This window comes from Athene noctua, chromosome 7 (assembly GCF_965140245.1).
Source record: "Athene noctua chromosome 7, bAthNoc1.hap1.1, whole genome shotgun sequence".
NCBI lineage: Eukaryota > Metazoa > Chordata > Aves > Strigiformes > Strigidae > Athene > Athene noctua.
In genome coordinates this window covers 32402869-32428038 of record NC_134043.1, presented here as the reverse complement: position 1 = coordinate 32428038, position 25170 = coordinate 32402869, and the positions used below count along the sequence as shown (strand labels likewise).

The 25170-nt window shown below is 42.2% G+C and overlaps 1 protein-coding gene across 4 annotated transcripts in view; it reads left to right on the top strand.

Annotated features, from left to right (window-relative positions):
- The window catches only part of UNC80 (unc-80 homolog, NALCN channel complex subunit), a 134880-nt gene that overhangs the window by 58936 nt on the left and 50774 nt on the right, over positions 1-25170 (top strand). For 2 of the 4 annotated variants that reach the window (XR_012633934.1, XM_074910403.1), the window contains exons 25-37: positions 516-649; positions 4950-5115; positions 8642-8845; positions 10345-10445; positions 13478-13675; positions 15716-15823; positions 16554-16692; positions 20048-20229; positions 20609-20740; positions 21247-21433; positions 22436-22567; positions 23096-23239; positions 24730-24830. Coding sequence is in view for 3 of the 4 variants with exons in the window: in XM_074910403.1 (XP_074766504.1) it covers positions 516-649; positions 4950-5115; positions 8642-8845; positions 10345-10445; positions 13478-13675; positions 15716-15823; positions 16554-16692; positions 20048-20229; positions 20609-20740; positions 21247-21433; positions 22436-22567; positions 23096-23239; positions 24730-24830 (1928 nt within the window). In the remaining variant the exon portion in view is untranslated. The remainder of the gene's footprint in view (positions 1-515; positions 650-4949; positions 5116-8641; positions 8846-10344; positions 10446-13477; positions 13676-15715; positions 15824-16553; positions 16693-20047; positions 20230-20608; positions 20741-21246; positions 21434-22435; positions 22568-23095; positions 23240-24729; positions 24831-25170) is intronic. The other 2 variants (XM_074910405.1, XM_074910404.1) reach the window with 1 other exon arrangement.

Below are 25170 nucleotides of genomic sequence, written 5' to 3'. Positions count from 1 at the left end.
TCAGGGTAGTAATTAAAAATAGTCATAGTACCTGTTTGCTGGCTAGTCATAACTCCATGTATTTTGAGAAATTTTCCTGTATTTGAAAGTGCCTCTTTTCTAGAACTGTGGAAGATTTGGCTGAATGCAAAACTATAAAGGGGAAGAAGCGTATCTACTTCTTAACGTGTATTAACACTAAATGTAGTGTATACAAAATGCTGTAGATCATGTTAGTTTATTAGGTACTTCACCATAATATACTATAATATAGACTATAGTACACTACGGTGTTGCTTCACTATACTATATACTATAGTACACTGTAGTACTATTGCATCTGCTGATAAATACACGGATTGAAATTTGTTTGGCTATGTTCCTTTTAGTGTAGGAAAAGCAGCATAGATAGAAGTCTGGGTTTTCCTCTTTCTTAGTGCAGCTTGCATTGTGCACCATATGTGAAAATGTCCATCACCTCTTGGTTCCAGATTTTATACAATCTCCTTGCTCACCATAGAAATATTTTTTCCTAGGCACTGTGAATCCTACCAAATGTTGTTGTCCTTTTGCACTGAAAATGGCAGCCTGTCAACTTCTCCTGGAGATAACCACTTTCCTTCGAGAGACCTTTCCCTACATGCCCAGGCCACGTACTGAGCCTCTTGTGGTAAGTGGACAGCACACATTGGAGAGGGATCCATGCCCACAGAAGTCATTGGGCTCTGTCTGAGGAGAGATAGGGTGGGGTCACAACTCCAGTGGATTTCTGATGCAGGGAGAAAGGACTCCGTTGTCTGGTGAATGGAAGATGGGCAGGGCACATCAAATGGGTTGATTCAGAAGATAAGCCTGTGGGAGCACAACATGTACTGGAAATTCAAGAAAGCTTCAAAATAGAGAAGAGGGCAACAGCTGAATTGAGTAACTGAGTGTGGGGGACCTGAGGGGTGTGGGAGATGGACTGCAGTAAGTGACAGCTCATGTGCTACCTACCTGATCAGCAGGGCCAATTGACAGAGAACTGAACAGGATGGTTAGAGAAAGGAAGAGGATGCATTACAGAGAATTTACTGGAGCTTAAAAGTTGCAGATTTTTGTTTAGGGTTAGACACAGAATTTAAGAGACTGCAAGAGGAAAAGAAAGAAACAAAGAAGCAGGAAAGAAATAAACATCCATGAAACTGAGAGGCACAGGCAAATCCTGGCATGAATAATAAGCTAAATGACTGATTAGGTGACAAATAATTTTGTGAATAGCAGAGCCCATGAAATCTGATTTCCAGTGGTTCATTCTTGTGTGGATTTTCTTATGTCTAATAATGCCATTTAAAATTTACTTCAGACCATTGTTTCACAAAATACACAGGCACTCAGTTCTCTATTGTCAAATTGGGTTGAAGGTGATCAGCTTCAGAGGTGGTTAGCATGGAATAAGCTGAGAATTGTGTGGCAGACACGCAGTTTTATCTTTTAAGTCTAATTTCTTGAGGAAATCAGGATAAAAATTATAAAGAATCACAGAACCATAGATTGGTTTGGGTTGGAAGGGACCTTAAAGACCATGTAGTTCCAACCCCCCCTGCCCTGGGCAGGGACACCTTCCACTAGCCCAGGTTGCTCACAGCCCCGTCCAACCTGGCCTGGAACACTGCCAGGGAGGGGGCAGACACAGCTGCTCTGGGAAACCTGTGCCAGGGCCTCACCACCCTCACAGGGAAGAATTGCTTCCTCATATCTAATCTAAATTTACCCTTTTTCAGTTTAAACCTGTTACGCCTCATCCTATCCCTACCCTCCCTGATGCAGAGTCCCTCCCCAACCTTTCCTGTAGCCCCTTTCAGCACTGGGAGGCCGCTCTAAGGTCTCCCTGGAGCCTTCTCTTCTCCAGGCTGAACAACCCCAACTCTCTCAGCCTGTCCTCACAGGGGAGGTGCTCCAGCCCCTTGATCATCTTCGTGACCTCCTCTGGACCCACTCAAGCAGGTCCATGTCCTTCTACTGAGGGCTCCAGAGCTGGACACAGCACTGCAGATGGAGTCTCACAAGAGAGGAGCAGAGAGGCAGAATCCCCTCCCTCGCCCTGCTGGCCACACTTGAAGCAGCCCAGGACACGGTTGCCTTTCTGGGCTGTGAGCGCACACTGCTGGCTCATAGGCAGTTTTCTAATATCCCCAAGCCCTTCTCTGCAGGGTTGCTCTCAATAGAAAGAAAGAGAGGACAAAATAAAGAATGAGAAGTTAAGTTTCCAAGTGAACATGAAGGATTTAGCCCTACTATCCTGTTTTTTGTTAATGACAGACTTAGATCAAATTTTGCTGAGGGCAGTTGTATTTGACAGGCTGATTTAGCAGTGCATTATTGTAATTAGGGTCTGAAATTAATTTCAAAGGCTGTAGATGACCAATGATTAAGTGACTCAGCCCCCAGGTATGCAAGAAGGGCAATTTTAAAAAACAGGGATATATTCAGCAAAAGTCTTCCTAAATACTTTGTTGATATTTTTACCACGTAATAAATGACTGCATCCAAAAGCAGGATAATACCAGGGCTTAGAATTCATCTCAGTAGAGTAGTTAGGCTTAGAACTAAGAATATGTTGAGTAATGAAGGTCAACAGAAATTTGTGCTTTTGTGCCAGTTAGAAATGCAACTGATTAATAGCTTTTCAGACTTGTATATGGGAAAGAAGAAAGAGGAATTATTCTGTGGTGCGTAGGCAGAAGAAACCTTAAGGTCACGTTATGCAAGAGCCTATTAGAGAAAATGGCCATAGAGTGCTGCTTTTAATTTTGTAGGGGAGGCGGGAGGAGGGAAGAGCTAACAGCACTCCAGATTAAAATACTAAGTTTCTGTATGTGTGGAATGATGGGTCCTTTCCAAGAGAATCGGGTGCATACTGCTATGGTCCATAAAGCTGAAATTCCAGCAGAGCAAATCTCATTTCCACTGGTGTCTGTAGGCATATCTGTTCCATAGATAGGAGCACAGACTTAGCAGCCTTAAAGAACTGAAGCATTTACAACCGAACTAGTTGTGATGAAGCAGTTTAATTACCCAGAGCCCATCCAGACTTGCCAGGCTGAGGGCATAATCACCCATACCCGTGTGGGTAGGCAGACCTGACTGAAGTTTCGACAAAGCCTTTTACTGAAGCTGATGTAGTAGATACAAGCTCACTTTGCAAATGGCTGGAAGTGATGAATACATTCTCTTGGATCCTACTGCTGCCACTGTAGAGCCAGAGAACTGAAACTTGCTCTGGTGGAAAGACATTCATTTTAGTTTAGCAGTTGCTGAAGATAGATAAGAGTCAGACTGACTTTGTGCTAAGAGGATGTATTTCATTCTGTCAGTTAATTTGCAGAGGCAGCAATTTCCAATGTAAGCATGTTGACATACAGCTGGGAGGAGTAATACAAAAAACACTCCAGGGAGGGAAACTCTGACCATGCCCTAAGAATATACCTATATTGCTATCATGGCTCAGCTTATGCATGTTAATTTATGAAGCTGTTGTAATTCAGACAGAGGTCATCACAGATTTTTATCCTGAAATGCTTTAGCCTTTGTTTCATATCCTAAACTCTGTTAGATACATTTTAAACTATTTACATGGAAGTTTTCAGTGCTAGAGTTACTACAAAGCATTACATTAGGCACTCACATTTTTATGTCCCAAGTTTTGTTATTGAACAAATTCAAAATATTTCCCTTATGGCGATCAACTGTTAGCTTTTCTGACAATCATTTATGATAATTTCCCTGGAGATGCAAAGCTGACTGCAAATGGTGTGGGATCTTCAGCTGGTGTGAGATAGGCTAGTTAACCCCTTCCAGCACAGCTCAGTCTAGAACATAGGTTTGTGAAGACTTTTCTTTTTTCATACCAGCTCTTAGAGTAGCAGACTTTGTCACTACTCAAGTAGCTCCCAGTAACTTCTACAGGAGTTTTGTATGAAAATTCCAGTATGAGATCTCTTGAGCCTACAGAATTTTATTCAGAATAACTATTTTGGATAATTTCAGTAATATTATCATTCACTTTCATCAGCTATTTACTCACAGCAAGGATCTTTATGTTATCTTAGATTTCAGCTAGTTACATTTTGGGTGAGGAGATCTCAAAGCTGACGACAACCCCAGTCAAAAGGCACAAATGATATTCTTAAAGAGCCCAGCATTTTGACTGTGTTTGCCAGTGTGGGAGTTCACAGTCTTTCTTTCACTTTTTCTAGCTGTGGTTAGAGAAAGTGGATGATAATCCAATATCTTGTGGAACCTTAGGACTTTTGCTTTTTTGGCCCAAATTCCTAGCCAGTAGGAGGCATAAATGGTGCCATTTCTGTTAATAGGAGAAAATGATGGTGCAGACTAGCTTCTCTCTGGTGCAATGCTGTTCATTTTCCAGAATTTAAGTGCAGCCAATATTTTGTTACTTTCTGTTTTCCACTGTGTCTTTTCAGCCTGATCTGCACACAGAAAGCTTGCTCTGAGCTGCGCTGTCACGGCTGTCGCACTGTCAGCCAGCTTTCTCTCAGCTTTTCTGCCTCCAATGAGTACAGTGGCAATGCGTTCCCCCGTCAGCCACAGGAAGCCTTTGGGAGTAGAGACCTAACCATCCACCCAGCATCTTGGGCAACAACCACCTTTTATTGCCACCTATCCATCAGGGACCATTTATGTGTTTTCCCCCAGATGAGCCTGCAGACAGGGCACCAGTTCACTCAGCACTGTTAACCAGAAATGTGTGTTAACACCTGTTAACTCCTCCATCTCGACAATGTGGCTCAGTGTGCTGCAAGCCCAAAGAGTAGTTAGATTAGAAAGTGTCAGGGTAGATGGACAGTGGTGTGATAAAAAAAATAATTCCTATCCAAATCAGTTCTTCCTGAAGCTTCTATGGTTGTAGTGAAAAGCATGAGGGCTCATATTGCCTGCACATCTGTGTGGTCTACATTCCTCTACAGGATCTTGAGAGCTGCAGGCTGCGTCTGGACCCTGAGATGGACCGGCACAGGTATGAAAGAAAGATCAGCTTTGCTGGGGTTCTGGATGAAAATGAAGATTCAAAGGATTCCCTGCACAGCAGCAGCCACACCCTCAAATCTGAGGCTGGCTTCGAGGAGAAAAAAGGTTTGTCAGCACAATAAGGCTTTTGTATTCTCAGGGCTTGTGAAGTGGCGCTTGACTTTATGTTTTCATTTGCATAGACTGTGTTAAAAAGCAGGCAGCCATGGAGTCACGTGGCTTTGAATCATTTTTGAGACGCTTCTGGCCTTCAGGGTTCAATACAACAAATGTGAGAAGCAAAGATGTTAAATTTTATAAAACGCTGCTATGACTGAAACCGATTGAGAGCATTGCAAGGTTTCTAAAAAGGAGGATGCCTTGTCTGAAACTCTCAGTGGAATGATGAGAGAAGCATCACTATTTGATTCACTTTAAAAATAAAGATCAAAAGTGGTCTTGGTTGTTTGTTATTCCGATTACAGTTTTTCATTTTGGGAAAACCACGGATAGGAGGGAAGATTGGGATCTTTCTGTGAAAATCTGTACTGGTTTGGAAGTCATGGCATCTCACAGAATTAGTGGTCGATCACTTGATCTCTTGAATTCTTTGCTACCACATGAAAAACACACACCTGTGTGGCTTTTGATGGCTAGCAGATTAATGTTACCAACATACTGTATACTGTACAAGCAAACCTCAAGCTCACTGTGTTTGCTGGGAACAGCAGATTGTTTCCATTTTTGAGCCATCTCATGCAAAACTCACATACTATCTGATGGTACAAGTGTTGCAATACAATATACAGTCATCGTGCGTATTTGCAATTAGAGGCTAAACTGCCAGACCGTTACCTGTAAATGATTCTCCCTCTAACAAGTTTTCTAGAACTGTTTAAATTCTGTCTCATAATAGCCATGTAAAGGTGTAGATGTTTGGATGATAATTTTGATGATTGTTTGAAAAGGATAAATGTTTGGTGACTGTTTGAAAAGGATGGAGTCTGTGGCTGGTAATCCTCTAGGAACTGTAATGTCTATTAATGATTCAGAGGAGCTTTTATTGACTTCAGGGGGCTTTGGATAAAGTTTGCATTGTCTTCAGCTGTGACCCTGCCACAATTACTTTAGAGAATATTAGAACTGCTTCCAAGACTTACATGGTGTAAAACTGCCCCCAAAATTGTGTGTCAGATGGGACAGTTACTCCTGTGAAGACAGCTAGGTATCCACCTAAGAAAGGTGAGCTGGATAAATTCATGCTCAACCTCATTTTTTGTACCCTTGGCATATTGGCAGCCCAGAGAAACACACAGCCTTATGGTCTGTCTAATAGTCTAAGATAGTGGGAAAAGACTTCTCTAACTATTTAGATGAGGAAAAGTTTGGGGTTGGGTTTTTTTTTTTTGAAGATAGTTATGACAATTACTTGAAACCACTTTTTCAGCCTCTCAGGCAGCAGTTCCATTCACTGGGATGTTACCTGAGTGGGAGAATGCCTACAAGCACACAGTCCTGCTGGAAAATGCTGGTGGCCAATCACTAACTACACTAGTTTTTTTAGAGACAATGCTGACTTAGGTTTTCCTTCATGCGTTACTGTGCTACAGGCATAATGCAGAATTGAAATATTTTTGCGAAGATAGTATTAACTTTCTGCATCCTTGACTCTGTTAAATGACATTTTCCCTGCAGTTTTAGTTGGGAGGTTTTTTTCCCATTCTCCCTTTTCCCTAAACTGTCATGTAGTAGTCCTTTGCTAAAGCTGCCTCTTTACTACATTTTAGAGATGGGAAAAGTGGTTATGGTAGGAAGACTGAAACCTAATATACTAATATACTATAGCAAAAATGTATTTGCAGTGTTTTGGAAGATAAATAAATGCAAGGTAATGTTTTATTTTAAAATTACAATAATTATGTGATTTTTCTCTGGCCAAAGCATATTCTTCTGGGGATCCACCTGGGCCAAACATAACAGATGCAGAGGCATCTTTTGTAATTTACACTTTCTAGATAAGAAAATGTTGTTGTATGAATGTAACTACATTTTTCTTGCCTGAAGTGACAGGTTTATTTATCTCAACACCTTTGATGAGTACTAATCTGTTTCCTTTCATTTTTTCCGGAGTGTTAAATCTTTGCTCTCATTGCTAGCCCGAGGCGTGTCTTAACAGCTCTCCAAAAGCTACGAGTTTACTGTATAGAATCTGCCTCAGGTAGGTCTGAAATACAGACACTAAAGCTAGGTAGATGCAGGCTCTCAGAGGATCATATGTCCTATTTGGGTGCTAAAATGAGATTCTGCAGACTTCATGAAATGCAGTTGCAAATGCTTAAATGGTTTTGCAGTCGGGGAACTGAGCGACGTATCGAGGCTAATCTGAACAGAATTCATGGAGTAGTGATTGCTAAGGAACTCAGCACTGGAGGGAGATTCTCTGGTCACTCAGCAGTCATTTGCCCAGCTGATTCATGAGGACTAAGGAGTAGCTCTTAAAACCTATCCAACTGCCTTCGGCCAGGACATTAGCCACTGGAAATGGGAGTGGGAATTGGGTTCTGGAGGCAGGAGTAAAGGTGTATTTGATTTTTCCTGAAGGCAAAATACAATTCTATTAAAATATTTTGCTTACCCATGGTATCTAAAAAGCTGTATCCTCTTCATTCTCAACAACACACCAAAAGGTAATCAATCACACATGGCCTTGCCTGATTAGATCTGCAGTAAAATGACTGAGTGTTGCAACATTTGGACTGACATACTGCCATTTACTGCCTTTGAACTAAGAGGAGAATGAAAGTGCAAACGGTTGGTGCTTTGAACATTGAACCATTTCATGTCTGTGCTCATCAAAAATGCAGAGTGTCAATGGATGTTGTTAATGCCTGAAAGCTGCTGATTTGTCTGAAGGAGAGGATCTACGTGCTCCCGTTTCCTCTAAAGCATTCTAATGATGAAGAGTAACATGCAGAGACACGGATTTATGCAAATCTTACTTCAAACAAGTCTTGTGTGCTAACCTCATGAAGCAGACTACTACTGCAGTCACACGTGCTGTATGAATAAATAATTGATCCTACTGCAGAGCTCAGTGAGGTTTACAGAACCCAGGTCCACAGGAAAATAGGTTTGTCCATGGTGCCTTGTTCATGCTTGGGATTCAGCCGTCTATCCCTAGCAAGAGGTGGTTCTGCACTAATGTAAACCCCAGGGGCTGGCAAAGAAAACTGCAATTTACATCCATTGGGCAGATCCTGTTTCCTGGCAGGAATTGATTCAAATTGGTGTGAATCGTAAGTTTTCCTTGTCCACATTTTGGGTTTCTGTTAGAGCAGCTGACTCTACTTGCTGGTGGTTGACTGAGGGCTAATTCCAAACACAGACAAGGCTTGAGGTGACGTACCAGGTCTCCATGAAATGAGGCGCTGAACACATTTCCGTAAAGCATCTTTACTGCCTGACTGACAGAGCTGCATTGGCGGTGGCTTTGGAGGGAGCCTCTGGCCCCACATTCCTTGCTAGAAGAAAAGATGCTGCAATACAGGCTGGCAGCAAAGGGTCGGGAGGGAGGGGAGGGCCAGGATATCTTTCTTTTTTCAATGGGGAAAAATTAAGGGGAAAAAAGTCCTCTTTTATTCTTTTAATACAGTTCCCAGCAGGAAGATCAGGATAGGAGGCTCCCGCTTGCTCCAGATTAAAGGAACCCGCAGTTTCCGGGTGAAGAAGGGGGGTTCCCTTTCCAGCATTCGCCGGGCCGGCAGCCTAAAGAGCACCAAGTTATCACGGCAGGACTCAGAGTCTGAGAATGAGGAGCTGCAGCTGTCCCACAGCAGGGACACTGTCACTGATATAGGTAACTTAGACGAGTGGGTGGAAAGGGAGGGGACAATAGGCAGGACCTAAACTCTTGATGTGATTGCAGCAGAGCTAGAAATGACAAGAGACTCCCCACCCCAGCAGGCTAGGAAAAACCTAGAGTCCTCTTCAGGGACTGCCTGAACAAGGGCCTGGGAGGAACACGGTTCAAATCTGGGGTGCAGCGTCGGCTCCGTGCACAGGTTGTCAATTCAGAGCTCCGTGTTAGAGCATGAACTCTTGGAATGCTGGTGCCTGCCAGCCAAACGCATGCTGTCTTTAGGGGAGCACATGCTCGTGTGTATACGCACATACACACACCCCTAAACCATATGAATACATGAGGTCATATGCATATATGATATTTTATTGTCCATAGTAACAGATAGGAGATATATATATATATATATGTGTGTGTGTATGGACATGCACTTCATATTCTATGTAGGATATGATGTCTTAGGCATGTCATATGACATGTAATATATATAGTCCTATATGTAGAACATAACATGTATGTGCTACATACTATATTTCTACATATTGGCATATGCATATATTTTTACGGTTTACAGATGCTTGCCTTAGTCTTCAAAAGATGGATCACCGTGTATTTATCTTATGGAAACAAAATGTGCATCCTGCCACAAGAAATCTCCATCACAGTTGAACTAAAGGGGTTCCCTCTTGTAGGGGTGTTAACCAAAAACTATGGTCTGGATACTCTTGGAGCTGACATAACCTCCCAGGTTTAATGGTCATTTTTATGTTGTCCAAAAGATGTTTCACTAGGTGAACATGGAGAGTGGGATTGTCCGTTCTGTAGACTCTGGCAAGTCACAGTTCACTTAAAGAGGAGAAAGAAAGGCTAAACCAGAATTCATCCCCAGCCATCTCTTAACAGCTTATGTTAGTTTTATAGGAGGCCAGTAAGTTATGAAATGGCTAGAGGAAACACAGGGATCAATGAAGTTCCCAGAGAAATCTCTCCCTTGACTGAATTCTTTAGAACTAGTGTGCTAGAATCAGGATTTTTTTCCCCTTTCATCCCCATGACATTAGCAGTTTCCATGGGCAATTAGCAATGACTTTGCCCATTGGCATTTCCAGTTGGATGCCACTTCTGGTTGGATTTTTGTTGACATTTTTAACCACAGAGCCCAGTCAATGCAGATCACTAAACCAACCATTTGCAGCATCTGAATGGTGCAAAGAATTTGTTTCTGATGTTTTTTATTTACCTTCTCCCCTTCCATTAAAGGAAAAAGCGGGGAGGGAGATGGCCTTTGAGCCAAGTCTAAATGGTTCTTGTAATTGTCAGGCCAGCACGACATAAGGATTGGGGAGGGGTGTCCAAACAGTCTTTCCAGTGTGGCATATTCTGTGTACTCTGGTCTGTTCCCACAAGGCTGGCCTGGCTTACAAGTACTGTCCCTAGTCTTAAAGCACATAGGGAGCAGTAAAAACAAACACCTTTTGGGTATTTTTCTTTTGAAGAAGGGAGCCCTTGGAGCGCGAGCGAACCTAGCATTGAGCCCGAGGTGCTGAGCAACACAGGCACGGAGGAGAACTACCATCGGAACATGTCGTGGCTGCATGTAAGTATGAGTGGCCGGCAGCGCTCTCAAGGATGGCATTTTCAGTAGGAAAACCTTTGTGTGGGCAATAACCAGGTCACAATCTGTGCTTTCTCCATGTAGCATCAAGGATCTGAAGTGTAAGTAAGCTGCGACCTTTGGAAATTATCTGTTTACCATTTCTAAAATGGACTAAAGTCAGAAAGTTTTTGTCTTGCCACCTCTGTCTATGTCACGTATGTAGTTTGTGAGGGAAAAGGCACTATTTTTCTCTGGGCATTGAGGGACAGCCATGCTACCTCAGCTGAAAAAGCCGTTAGCTCGGTGTCTTATCTCCAACATGTCTAGTAGTGGGTAGTTCACAAGACTAACAGAATGGGCAACAGTGTGAGCTGGGCTCACAGCTTCTGGGAAATGACATTTTAGCAGCTACTTCAGCAGGAGGTCCTGTTGTGACTACTGTGTTTACTAATAACTACCAGAAGATTTTTCCTAGGGAGTTTTTCCAACCCCTTTTTGAGCCAATTTATATATTTTTGACTCCATTAACTCTATGGCAATGAGCTTAATTGTGCACCTTGTGGGAAAAAACCCACAACCTTACTTTTGGAACATTTTCTTTGATTCCATTAGATGCATTCTATCTCAATGTCTCACCCAACAGGGCCTTGTGTAGTTTTGACTCTATCCAAAGATGGGGAGTGCAAATGTGGTTTGGTCATGCAGGGCCTAAGACATCCATTTTTGGGATCTCTGTACCTATGATTTAGACATGCCAAAAGTCAGTTGGGCAAGTCTACATAGTTCAGTCCACTGGTATCCAAGGACTGTACCCCTGTATCACTGTTGCCTCATGACACACTGTGACGGTGCAGTACATTCAGCGTGTCCTTGTGCACATGCTTTGCAGAGAAGTTGGATTGACTCCCTGTGCACAGACTGATTGTATCCGGCACATGTGTATGAGGACAGATGCCTTTTGAGTTCTGAGTTGTCTCTGGGAGAGACAACTGCCAATAATGAGTTGATATCTCCCTCTTTCCCCCAAGTATTTCACAATCTGCTCTCAGCTGTGCCACTCCTATAGGGTGTGGGCAAGAACAGGCTTAATCCAATACTGTGACACAGAAGCAGTTCTTGATAATTGTCTTTTTTGGAAGACAGCGGCAGAGCAGTGAAGTGGAATGCCATGTCTTCCAAGTTAGTACCTTAGTCCCTGAACAGCCCTGCTTCTCTGTCAGTACTCTAATGCTCTTGGTAATGCTTACACCTCATTTGGAAATTCCAGTATACTAAACTGAGTATGGTAGACATGACAGTGTGTACTAGGCAATGAATTGCTAGAGGAAAAAGGCATCTCCCTAGCTATCACCTTAGGAAAAATCACAGTGCCTTTGCTCCGTGTGGGAGGATGCATGGACTAATAAATACGAGGCATAAACTGAAGGGAATTTGCAATGTTTGTCTCACTTTACATGTGATTAGTCTGCGTAGAAGAAAGGAAGATTTGAAAAATCACCTGTTCCAGTTAATGCCACGCAAGTATCAAGATCGCATGAGAACTTTCTCTTTGTTGGAAAGAAGGTGTGGGTGGATGATCACTAAAACTACAGGCAAAACGAAAACCTGCTTTACTTAATGGTCATGAGCAAACCACTCAAAAGGATCACTCGTTCCAGTTGCTTTTATGCATGCACCAGCATTTCCTTTACCTGTCCTTTACGGCAGCCCAGAGCGTGATGTCCTCACTCTGTGTCAGTGTATCATAACTGTAAGTTATAACAGTGGACCAGAGGCTGGCTAGAGGCTATACAATGCTGGTCAGATTTATACCATTTGCACATTGATACAACACTAGTGGCTTGAGTTATTCCTGGTTGACCCCAAAATAATACAAGGCCAGAACAGGCAGGCAAAGACAATAATCACACATACACAGCACAAATTTATTTTAAATTAAGCTCCTGACTTTTTAGAAGTCTAAATGTTTGATGGTTGAGAGTCACGTGGCTGCCTTGCTTGAGAACACCAGCAGACTGCAGCTGCACAGACCATAAATGGATGGAAAAGGTGTGATAGCTTCTTTCTGGTAGTTCTGGGTATTTCTGCACTAGGATGTAGGATGAAGAGAAGATTCATAAAGGTCAGTTATAACCTGCAGCATGAATGGCTTGGGGATGCCTGTGTGTTTTCTTCAAAGTGCCTGTGTGTTTTCTTCAAAGTGCTACTGTGTTTGTGTGTAACATGAAGACCAGCGTGCAAAGGGCTGCTGGACTGAGCTTTTGTTTCTCTGGGAAGAAATGCTTTGAGTTACACTGGAGAGTAGACACTGAAGTGTAGACTTACCCAAGGCTGTCTTTATTTAATTAGTTAGGAACTAAGAGCAGTGTTGCTGCAGCAAAGCAGAGCTCAGAATAGCTAAATGCCCAAATATTTACTCTTTCTTAGATGGGTTTTAGAGCTCCTTGCTGCCATATGGCAACACCACTAGAAATAGTAATTGAGCCAGCTAACATAAAGCCAGGCTGGATGGGTCTACCCAAGCACAGTGAGGGAAGCACATGCAGAACAACTGGCACAGCTTGTTCCTACTTGTGAGCGTACTGAGACATTTTCTTTCGCACTCCTTGAAGGAAACTAACCCCTGAACCTGGTGGGTTTGCATCTTTAATGATGATTGAGTAGTTGACAATTTCCATTCTAAGTCCCCATCTCAGAGTGGCGGTGCAGCAACTTTTCTGCAAACTGGGAGAATACTGTTTTCCTCAGCTTTAATCTTGCCATCAGGCAAACGTACACATCTACAGCAGCTCTGTCTCTGCTTTGTTAACACTAATGTTTCTCTAGCCATGCCTAGCTAGTCTGTAAAGCACTTGCAAGTATGGAGCTCTGCACAGACACGCATACCTTTTCAAAAAGCTGTGTTGAGCTTCATGCCTCCCCAGCTAGGCTGTGGAAAAGGTAGCTTGACTGTCCCCATCACTGGCTGCCCTATGCAGTTCTCTGTGTAACTCCCTTTTCTATAGGTCACTATTTTCTTTTTTATTTTCAAGGTTATGATCCTATTATGCAACCAGCAAAGTTTCATATGTACCCACATTGACTACTGTCACCCACACTGCTACCTCCATCACAGCCGGTCCTGTGCTCGCCTTGTCCGGGCCATCAAACTCCTGTATGGAGACACAGTGGACTCTCTGCGAGAAAACAGCACATTGAACAATGTGACAAGAGGAAAAAAACAAAAGGAAGTGAGTAGATGGAAAAATCTGAATGTCATGTGGGTTGTCTAGGCAGGTCATAATTAGCTTCAAAGACTGAATAATGTACTCAAACAGTTCTTTAATGAAAAAATGAGCACAGCTCTTCCTAAATACAACTTTGCTGTAAAAACCCCTATTAAGTCATTTAGCATTATGGAAGGAATGTAATCTGTATTGATGGGAAGAATCTTAGTTGCTGATAAGGTCGTTTAAAAGCTTATAACCTGACTTTAATTTTAATGTCCTCTACTTATCAGCCCCTGGAGTCCAATCTCTTTTTTCATGTTTCTTCTTATTGGTTAGTAAGAATCACTCTTGAAATTCTTATAAAATCTCAGCTCTCAGAGCTGTTCCGAGAATTGTATACATTAGTCTTTAATGTTACAGTCTCTTTAGTGACATTTTAATGACCAGTTCAGTGGGATATTCAAAGAAGATTGTGCTCTTTCAGCCACATAAATGGTGCCTTTAACTTCAGTGGAAATATATCTCTGCTGTCAGTAAAGTGCCCACCCAGATACCAACTGAGTCATGCCAACAGTTGGCTAATACTTTCATATTCCTGGCCACAACAGACAGACTACAGCTATTCTGAATGCTTGTAATGGTGGAGTCATTCAACTACTTTTCATTAACACTGAAAACAAAAGTGTTCGTGAAACTGTCATGAAGATTCAGTTTGGGTAAAGAGGCTACAGTCCCTGGAAGTGGAAAATGAAGGAGACAAGTTCAGAACGTTTCTTCATCAAACAGCAGATTGATTGTTTCCTGTCAAGTTAGAAAATTGAAGGGTATTTGTATGGAACAAAGCACAGAGCAGATGAAACAACAGCTCATGATTTTGCTTTCCTGGGAACTGTAACCCCCATATATTTCGTCTGGCACAGAAAAGTAGTGTATCAGTTATTTAGGAAGAGAGGGAGTCATTTCTTCTACAGAAGGCAGGCTTGAGATGAGCAGCTGGCAGTGTTCATGAAAGGTAGCAAAAGAACACAGTGCATTACTGTGTGTTGTTTCATCTCCAACTTTGAATTGCTTGGCAAAGTAATAGACATTTCGTCATCCATCAAACCATCAAAGCCTTTAAGCAAGAGTAAGGAAAAATGAGGTTGGTGGATAATAAGGTTTCCTACAAACACATGCACTATGTTTGTACAGACCTCACTGCGGGAGAGCAATTGATAACTTTTGAATTTTATGTAACAGTAGACTTTTCATCCCGCTTCCTCATGCTCTGGTATTCTCCAAGTGTTGTCATTCTCTTAACTGCATGGGCACCATTTCCACATTTATCTGGGTTCCAGAGGAACCTCTCTTACTGTCACAGCTTGCAGAATGAAAGGCTAAGGTAGCTGCAATAAGCAGACCTGGCTATGTGCTCCATGGGGCTTGTGAGCTCTCTGATAAACGAGGACTCCTGTGTTAATCAGCAGGTTACTAACTTGAGGAGAAGAGTCTGTGGCAACCCAGCACTCTGGGAAAAGTCCCTGGTATTGTGAGTAATGAACATAAAAAGGACTTATCACAGTCATTGGCAATCTGCTAGTGACAACTCTCAGGCAGGCATGAGCTTAAGTCCTGAAATATGTTGTCACTTATGCTTTTTGAGGAAGAAAAGAAGAAAAATGTAGCTGAGAGGAATCATTGTACACACTAAACAGCTCTGCTGTTAAGTTTTTAGAGGGAAGCTGTAAGCTTTTTACTTCTAACCTGCTTAAGGTACTGTTCTCCTGAAGTATATGGGTGTGCCACCTGTGAAGATTACACAGAGCATGTTCACATTCCTCATTTGGTTTATTGGCTTCTGCCTTAAGCTTTTATTCAGAAAAGCATTGTTAAAAAGAGAAGAAAATTGGGTGAGATATATCATCTCACTGATACTAGGCCTGTTGTCAGCACAGGAGAAGGCTTTGTGTTAAAACTCTGGTACTAGACACTTTATAGCCTGTGAGCTTGTACATGATCTCCTCCCTTTCCACATTTTGGGAAACTGAACCGTGAACTCCACTTTCTTTTTTTTCCTTCCAGTGCTCAGACAAGTCATGCTTGAGAACTCCTTCTCTAAAAAAGAGAGTGATTGATATCAACTTGGAAGGGAAGAAGGACTCTGGAATGCTAAAATACATCAGGCACCAGGTACTGACTAGGCTGTACGCTAGTTGGGGAGGCTGACGCATAGATGTCAGGTTAGACTGCAACAGGAAGGAAAATGTATATGGATCTCCAAGCCCATGTGAAGAACTGTTCTTGAATATCAATCAGTTCAGCCTCGGATGTTTTCCCCAGCTGAGTAATACTAAATTTAAGCCTCTTAAGGTGACCCCATCAAAGAATCCCTTAAACATGTAGCTCCATTAAATCACAGTCTGCATCTCTGACTTCCCATAGCAACACACACATCAAAACTGGGGATTAAAAAAAAAAAGAAAAAAAATTTAAAAAAATTTCTATCCACAAATGTATTTAAATACAACCTGTCAGTTTTCAGCAGCAGTTTTCTTTGTTCTTTCTTGTTCGGTGTTCCTGAAGAAGCAAGAGGCTCTTCACAGGCCTGATCTTGGCAGTCTGTGAGATTTTCATGGATCTGTATCAGTGTTTGTGCACTGCCTTGGGAGAGTTCCAGCTTTCCTTTTATCCTCTTTATCAGTCTTTTAGTGACATGAATGACTAGCAAGACTCAAGGAACTAGCTTGCAAACACTGCTCTTTCTTTGTAGGCTGAAAGCTACATTCTTAAGTGGAACATTATGTGAAATGTCTGAAACTAGAAGCTATCTGCAGACCAGAACTAGGGTATAATTACTAAGTGTGTTCACTGTGGGTAGTTTGCACAACTCAGCTGTAAGGCATGACTTGGTTTTTTGCAGGTAATGAGCCTCTCCCCTGCACCTTTGTCACTGCTAATCAAGGCAGCTCCTATCCTCACAGAAGAGATGTATGGGGACATCCAGCCAGCAGCATGGGAGCTCCTGCTCAGTGTGGATGAGCACATGGCTGGAGCAGCAGGTAAGAGAATAAAATCACTTAGTTTAGCTACCTTGGCTGCATAACTCACAGTAGATCACAGGGCCTTGGAAGACAGCTTTGTGGTGGAGGAGTTCGAATGGCACCAAGGGTTTCTTTGGGGCTGTTTGGTTTTCATAGGCCTTCATGTGTTTTTGTGCTCTGTACAGAAGAGGTGGTCGGAAGTATGAGGAAGGCAATCTCTCAGACCCTGGTCGTGGGTGATTAGAGAGCATCAAAATTAGTATTTGTGTTTAGCTGAGTTTCTAGTCAGAGGAAACACAGTGATGTAATCTGTCCAGAGTTTACTAAAGTATTTTGTATGTTGCTTCATGGAAATTGTTAGTACCAGTTGAGGGCTGATATACAAAAACTGAGAAAGGCGATGAGTGGAAGTGTCATAGCTCCTCTGTTACCCTGAAAGGAAAAGTCTCATGTTACATGGAGACAGCAATGTTCCTCAATAATGAGTCTTATGGTATGGTATTTATCCAAATATTCCATTTCCACTTGGTATTAAATTGTGCAGATGACATTTGCTGATGACACATTGTTGAGAGTCATCTTTAAGATAGAAGATTAGAACATCATATACCTGTGAGAGAGTTACCTTGAAAAAGAAATTCCAAACATGGGATGAAATTTATTACTACGAAATGTAAGATTATGTTCTTGCAAACTAATAAGATTTTTTTCTGTTATGAGCTTGGATCTTCTCCCATGGAACTGATATAGGTTCAGAGTATATCACTTGGCCCGATGGTGATTGGTTTAATGAGCAGAATTCAGCCATGGAAACAATAAACAGGATGTGTGAGAAGAGGTATTTAATTAGAGATTCAAAGTATTAATATTGTCATAAAGAACATTACATAGCTAGAACACAGAACTTCTACGCACAATTCTGGCCACTGAAGAAAGAGACGTTTCCATGGGACAGGTACAGTGAAAGACTATTAGAACAGAAGGAAGAATGAAGAGTGTATATGATGAAGATATTTGTGGAATGGATTCAGATGAAGACTGGGAGGTGATACCGTTGCTCTTCATAAATACAGCAGACCAGGCATGAAGGAAGAATTATTTAAGCCATGGTAGCATAAAGATGAGTATGAACTTTTTATGACCTTTTTCATCTGGAAAACAAAAGATTTCTAATGACCAGAAAAGAGAGAAAATGCACTTGTGTTTGTGAAAAGAATTAGATGATGTGACTCAGGAGTTCCTTTCTAGTTTTATTGTCCTGTCCAAACGTTCACAGCCAGTGTGTGCTAACGCCAGATGTTCAGAAATCATGAGACCCAACCCTAGAAACTGTGAACATCCCTCACACACAATACACAAATTGCTCAAATAAGGCATAAGTTAAAGCAATCAACTCACTTTGTAAGCCAGTCTCCCATAACTTTCAAATTCGACCTTTCTCCTCCCCCAGCACCCAAGGAAATGGCTGAAAGATTGCCATCTTCCCCAGATTTGCACACTTCTAAGGGAGCCATCACAGGTATTCCTACAGTGAAGATTAAATTATAGGCATTTTTATCAAAAGCTGATAATAATGCAAGAGTTTTGAAGTGCTCCTCAAACATCTCATCACACTTCAGTCTAGTTTACCAGTCCTTCATTTTCCACAGCTGGCAATGAATTCTGCCCTGAAGTCCATTGTTTGACTCCACTCATGTTCTTCATGCTTTTCTCACTTTCCATCTGCTTCACCAGCGCACAGGGCACTTCTTCAGCCCACAGTTCTTCTGTGTGCCCTCCCCTTCCCCCTTCCCAGGCCAAATGTGCAGACAGGAAGAGAAAGGAGCAAAACAAGAGAAACAAGCTGCCTGAAAGTGTACTGCTTTCTCCCCTTCAAGTCCCTTTCTGGGGATTAATTTTGGATATTGTTCCTCTCTTATCAAAAACTTACCATGGCTCACAGGGAAGGGAACAAAGCTTTGCTGCTCTTCCTGAGGATTGCTTGCTGGCTGCTCCTCCAAAGCAGCCTCTCAGATTCATCTTCCTCCTTCTCCCCTTCCTGAAGAAAGGATTAAAACCCATTTGAGGGTCTGTAGTAGCTTTTTAGTAGCGAGTTATTTCAGCCCAAGCATAAATTACATTGATCATGGTCAAAACCTGAAAACCCATAATGTTTCTATCCACAAGCTGGATAAAAAGATGTGTTGGTGTACAACAGCACCATCTACTGACCTCTTCCAAGGCTGTATTTCTTTTTTTGGTTACTGCAGTATGAGCTCACCAGTCCTACTTGACATAATTACACTGAAAAGACCAAGAGTAGAAAGTTCTCTGAACTGGTGAAACAGGAGGGTCCCTACAGATCTGGAGCAGAAACGGGAGTCTTCACAGTGCAAGGCAGGACCTAGGCAGTCCAAGAGCAGCCTTGTGTTTCTGCCATGTTCAGGCTGCCTCCCATCAGCACAGCTCTCATGCCCGGCACCTTCTGAATAAGTTGAAGCAAACACGATGGCAAATGTCCTCTTTCTACTGTGGAGGAACAGCAACCAAACCTAGAGAAATTGTCTCCAGTGACCTGTGGTGAGCTACTGATCAAAGAAGCCATGGACTTGCTGACACCCACTGCACTCCCACAGGAACACTGTTCCCTCTGCTTTTGTTTCCTGCTCAGTGTCCCTCAGACACCATCTAAATGAATTGGCCTTCATCAGGCTGGACTTTGACTGTATCTGTTTATATTCAGATATGCTCCATTGAAACAACTATGGGCCAGCTCAGCTTCTGGCGTGCTGTTTTCCACTGTGATCTGGTCCTTTGTCTCACAATTCATAGCAACTCAGTTTTCTCTTGGAGGCATATTGTGATCATTGCATGGGGCCCATTTAACTAAGAACCTTTCTTTTTTGTTTCATCCATGAAAATGGACAGGTAAGACCTCTACTGGGGCACTGCCTCCTGATCTGAGGGGAAGGCAGAGCTTCTATTAAATCAGCCTTTATTAATCATGAGAGAAATCACTTGGAGTGAAATCAGTTAGTCCTGTTACTTCAAGAGATGCTTCTTATTTTAAACCAGTCAGTGACTGAGATTTTTAGTGAGAAGAACAAAGCTGTATTTTATTTTAAAAGCAGGTTTTTCAGAAGCTTCTACAAGCTTCACGTGTAACGCTGTGTGGCTCCAAAAGGTGGAATCACACACGCTTGGTTTCATGAAGCAATACAATTTTCACTGAATCTGGTAGACCAGACTACCAGACTGGTACCAATGGGTCTGATCTCGTTTCTGGAGCCAAGATTAGCTTTCTTTTGGTGGGGGGTTGTACAACTGCAGTTTTTCTCTGCCAAACAAACACATTATTAAGAAAAATGGGTGATCAGATGTTCTCTCCCTGCAGCTGCCATGTTCCTGCTGTGTGCTGTGAAAGTGCCAGAGGCAGTTTCTGACATGCTGATGTCTGAATTTCATCACCCAGAGACAGTGCAAAGACTGAATGCCATTCTCAAATTTCACACACTCTGGAGGTTTAGGTATCAAGTCTGGCCAAGGATGGAAGAGGGAGCACAACAGATCTTTAAGGTAGCCAGGACAGATGAAAGACAATGTTGTGGTTAACAGCTTGCCTTGTGGGATAGATGTGTAATGACACACTGCCATGAAATTGCCTGAAAATCTGTTTAGAGAAAAAAATGGTTGTGTAAGTCACACTAGTGGGGGAGGTGATATGGAAAATTCCAGTATAAAGTGGGGAGAGTATAATGGGGACACAGGTCAGGAAAAACATCAGAGAAAGGAAGAAATGTGTGTCATACATGGTGTTACATTGTAGTGAGATGTGGGATTGGCAAAAATTTGCAGAGGTAATTAATGTCTTGGGTATTTGGGCTCATGTTTAATTAGCAGTACTGACATTAATAATAGTCTGCTGTAACAAAATGTCTTTCGTGGTTTTGTTTAGATCCCTCCTCCAAGTATAAACTTCACTCTGCCTTCTCCTGTCCTGGGGATGCCATCTGTGCCAATGTTTGATCCCCCCTGGGTCCCTCAGTGCAGCGGGAGTGTGCAAGATCCTATAAATGAAGATCAGTCGGTAAGCAGACATTGTGAGAGTAAACACTCTTTTTTTCTCTGTAGCAGCATGGCGGAAGTTAAGCCAAAAGATGTGGACTAAACTCTGAGTTTTCTTGTCTTCCTCAGCTGGGAAAAATCTAGTACACAGTCCGTGTAGGGCATACAGAATTTTCTACGTGAGCATAAGGCTTTTCTGTTTGTTCAATAAGGTACTATACTGCATATCATATCCCTGTGAGAGACGCAGGTCTTAGGAGCACACAGCTGTTCTCTCTCCAAGAGAAGATTAGTTCACTTGAACTGTTTTCTCTGCACTGGGTCTCTTAGGTGAAGTCTGCACCAAGGCTTATTGTAGACATAGCTCCAAGAGAAGTCTACTGGTGAATCTCTGTTCAGCTAGCACTAGGCTGATTTGTATTTAGAAACTGAGTTGCTGAATGTCACTGAGATCTCTGGCAGAAAATGCAGGATGTGTGCATTTGAGCTAACAGCTTCAGGCTGTTTCTTCTCTTTTCTTCCTGACAGAAGTCATTTTCAGCCAGAGCTGTGTCACGTTCCCATCAGAGAGCAGAGCACATCCTGAAGAATCTGCAGCAGGAGGAAGAAAAGAAACGTCTGGGCCGGGAAGCCAGTCTCATCACTGCCATCCCCATCACGCAGGAGGCCTGCTACGAGCCAACCTGCACACCGAGCTCAGAGCAGGAAGAAGAAGGTGTGCTCCAGGGCCAGGAACAGCATTCCAGGAACCAGAGAGCACCTGCCACCAACACAGGGCACTGTTCAGGGTGTGATGTCCAGGAACATTATTAGTGTTAGGAAAGTCACAACTACATGCATTTGTTGAAGAGTCCAAGTCATTGAGAAAAAGTGTAATTAAAAATTAATGCAAGAAAAACGTAAAACCTTGGACGTATTGAATGCTCCCTGTGTGCCCCTTACCCCTCTGCCAGCAGCTTCAGTGGAACTTGCCAGCATTTAACATCTCCAAGCTCCCAGCATCTTGCAGGGTTTAACACAATGAGCGTATTCAACACTAGGAATGAAATCTGTCTTTCCTAAATTTAACCCCTTGATAATTAAAGGGTGGGAGAAATCACCCTTTGGCAGTACTTGTCTTAAGACACATAGCTTAGGATAGAAAGATTGCCCCTGGAATTTTCTGCCTTTATAAGGGTGACTAGTGGGGGAGCCTAGATGACCAGCTCAACCTCAGTACTAAACTTTCAGACAGCCAAAGTTACATGACATGAGTCATGAAAAGCTTTGAGTGAGGATTTTCATTGGTTCAGGCTAACAGAGCACAAAGATTTTGTTAAAGGCATTCCAAAGCATGTGCCATTAGGTGAGTACAGTGATATTTGGATCTAGACATATTTGGGAAATCTGTGTGCTGAAGTCCCAATTCTTAGGAAAAACTAAGCACCAGAAACCACGGTGGTTAAACAGGATGCAGATGAAAAGAAGTGTAGAGCAGACTCAGTTACAACGTGACTCACTGAAGCACCAAACACTTACGGAACAATGCTCTGCTGGTTCCCAAAGCGTGAGAAAATTACCTATCTGACAAATCTTCACAGATTTTAAATTATGCCTTTTGAGTGTTACGTGACTTGAATTTCCAGTGTTGCATTTGAGTTGTAAGTGTTGTCCTTCAGAAAGTTCCCTAAAGTCTGTCAGTTGGATCTGGATTGACATTTCCCATTCTCTTTGTCAGTAGAAGAAGTTGCCAACTTGGCCTCCCGCCGACTCTCTGTGAGCCCTTCCTGCACCTCCAGCACATCTCACAGGAACTATTCTTTCCGCCGTGGCTCTGTCTGGTCAGTGAGGTCAGCAGTCAGTGCAGAAGGTGGGTTGACTTCCACTTTTGAGCATCTTTTTCTAGGATTTCATTCACTGTAAGCCTTTTCCCTTGACCCATAAAGCTGGTGGCATTTCCTTTTGTGGAATGTATTCTCAGCCTTGAGCCACTTTATAATAAATTACTGCCCTGCATTGTTTTGTTCACCTCTGCTGTCACAATGTCCTCCCTTACCTCTCATGTTTCAGTTAGAGACTAGTGCCACAGAAAGCACTCCAGCTGAAAAATGGTAATGAAATGGGATTTCATCAAAAAGGAAAAGGGTTCCCTACAAGAAAAGAAATTATAATAGGAAAAAAATATATTTACAATGAAAATTCTTGATCAAGAAGTTGGCTGGAGTCTCAAGTTTCTTCTTGGAAACAGCAGTAAATCTGCCATACTTGACCAGTGATCAGACAGCCTATCACTTTGTTCTGTTTGTACAGCACCTAATATAAACATTTATCTAATCTGCCTGGAGAATACCACAGCTTATTCACTAATACTCATCTTCCACTCTTCTTAATGTTCCAGATGAAGAACACACTACAGAGCATACTCCAAACCATCATGTGCCACAACCACCTCAAGCTGTGTTTCCAGCATGCATCTGTGCAGCAGTGCTCCCCATTGTCCATTTGATGGAAGATGGAGAAGTCCGGGAGGACGGAGTAGCCGGTACTGATCTAAGTTAAACTTCAAGGGATTCTTGCTCAAGGGTGGCAGAACCTGTCAGCACTTTGAACAATGGCTTACATTTGTTAAGTGCCATAACTTAAATGGAAAAGAGGTGTAACACAACTTTGTATTTGCTCATAGTTCTTCTTTCCTAGAAGTATTCTGTGCTATATGTTGTTATGAGTATATGTGTTTGTTAAAAAGTAAATGAATAATCTTTCAAAACCTCACAGGCTATTTGAACGCAGATTCACAACAGAAATGTGACTTTGTAGGGGTTTTCCTTTTCTTCTCCATTATTTGTGTTTGGTTTTCAGGGTTTTTTTTGTTCTTTTGGGGCCCTAAAATGCCCCCAGTTCAAGAAAGCTATTGAGAAGCTGAAGAGGGTCTATTGGGGGGATACTAGGATGGTAAGACACCTAAACCAGGTGTTTTGTAAGGAGTGATTGCAGAAGCTGGGCTTGTTTTGTGTGATGAAAAGGAAACAAAGAACTAAAGGAACTCTAACTTAGAGGTTACAACTTGCGAAGTTCAAGTTAGAAGGAACTTCATAACTAGGAGCATAGTGCAATTTCCGTTGATTCTTCATCCACAATGATTATCAAGCCTTGGCTAGGGAAAGCCATGACTGACAATCTGGTGTAAGTGACAGTCCTGCTCCAAGTGGAGCTTGGACTAGAGACCTCCCGAGGTCTATTCCCACCAACATTTCTTTGATCCTATGACAAACAGAAAGCCACCTATACAGAGCTTGAACATTTTAGTTATGGTTTGTGATATATTTGTAAAGTAATACTGCATTTTTCTGTATTTGTTTCTCTAAAATGTTTATAGATGGTGGACTGTTGCCCTTCCTTCACTTCTCATCACTCATCATGTCAGCTAGTTGCACATTTAACTTTCTGTTACATTTTTTATTCAGTTTTGGGTGGATGTAGTCAGCCACCTAAATAATGTATGTGTCATTTTGTGATCAGGAACTGAGTAGTGAAAACAAAATAATGAATAATTCTCTATTGTTGTGAATCTTCACAGGATTGCCATTAATTACACTGTGGGGAGTTGATCATCAACACAATTCCCTGTTGATTCTCTAATACTGTTTGCCAATACCAGATAAAATCACTCAGTGAATCACCATGAAATTGAACTTCTATGCATCAACAAAAAAGTACATGAATTTATGTTTTTTAATTGCCAGTTTTGTCCATCTGGAGTTGTGAATCCAAACAGTTATTTCTTTAATATTCATCTAACTACAGTGGTGAAGTATTCCCTGTCATATCATCAGTAGTTAGAGAAAGTTCATTATTGCTTGAGATGACTGCACTTGTGACCAGGAATCCTAGTGCATCAACGAGGTTCCTGTGTGTTTCAATACAAAACATGACAGTTGTGGTAGAAGGTTATGAACTTTTGCATCTCAATTTGCCAGTTCAAGGCTTTTCCAAGTGAGACAGCTCTGACTTTGTTTTCTTTCTCTTTTACAGTAAGTGCTGTTGCTCAGCAGGTCCTGTGGAACTGCTTAATTGAAGACCCCTCTACAGTTCTGCGCCATTTCCTTGAGAAGCTCACAATCAGCAACCGACAGGTGAACTATTCCTCTCCCCAGTGGGTGTTTGTATTGCTTAGAGCAGTGGAGCACAGCTGCAAGCAGAATCACTCTGTGGCCATCACTGGAGAAGTACATTTGCTATTATAATGTAGCTCAAAGTCTTTTAGGCCATATCATCAGTTGGCTTCAGTCGTTGTCTGCTAATATAAATGGGGCAAAGCTGATTTACCACCACTAAGAATCTGACTTGCTCTAAGCCAAGCTTTGGACAGCTGCTTAGTGAAGCCCAACTCTTTCTATCTAACATAAGCAATATTGCCTCCACCCATGCCACTCTGTTCAGCTTTCTCTGAAAGATGGGGGTGGCCTTGTCTCT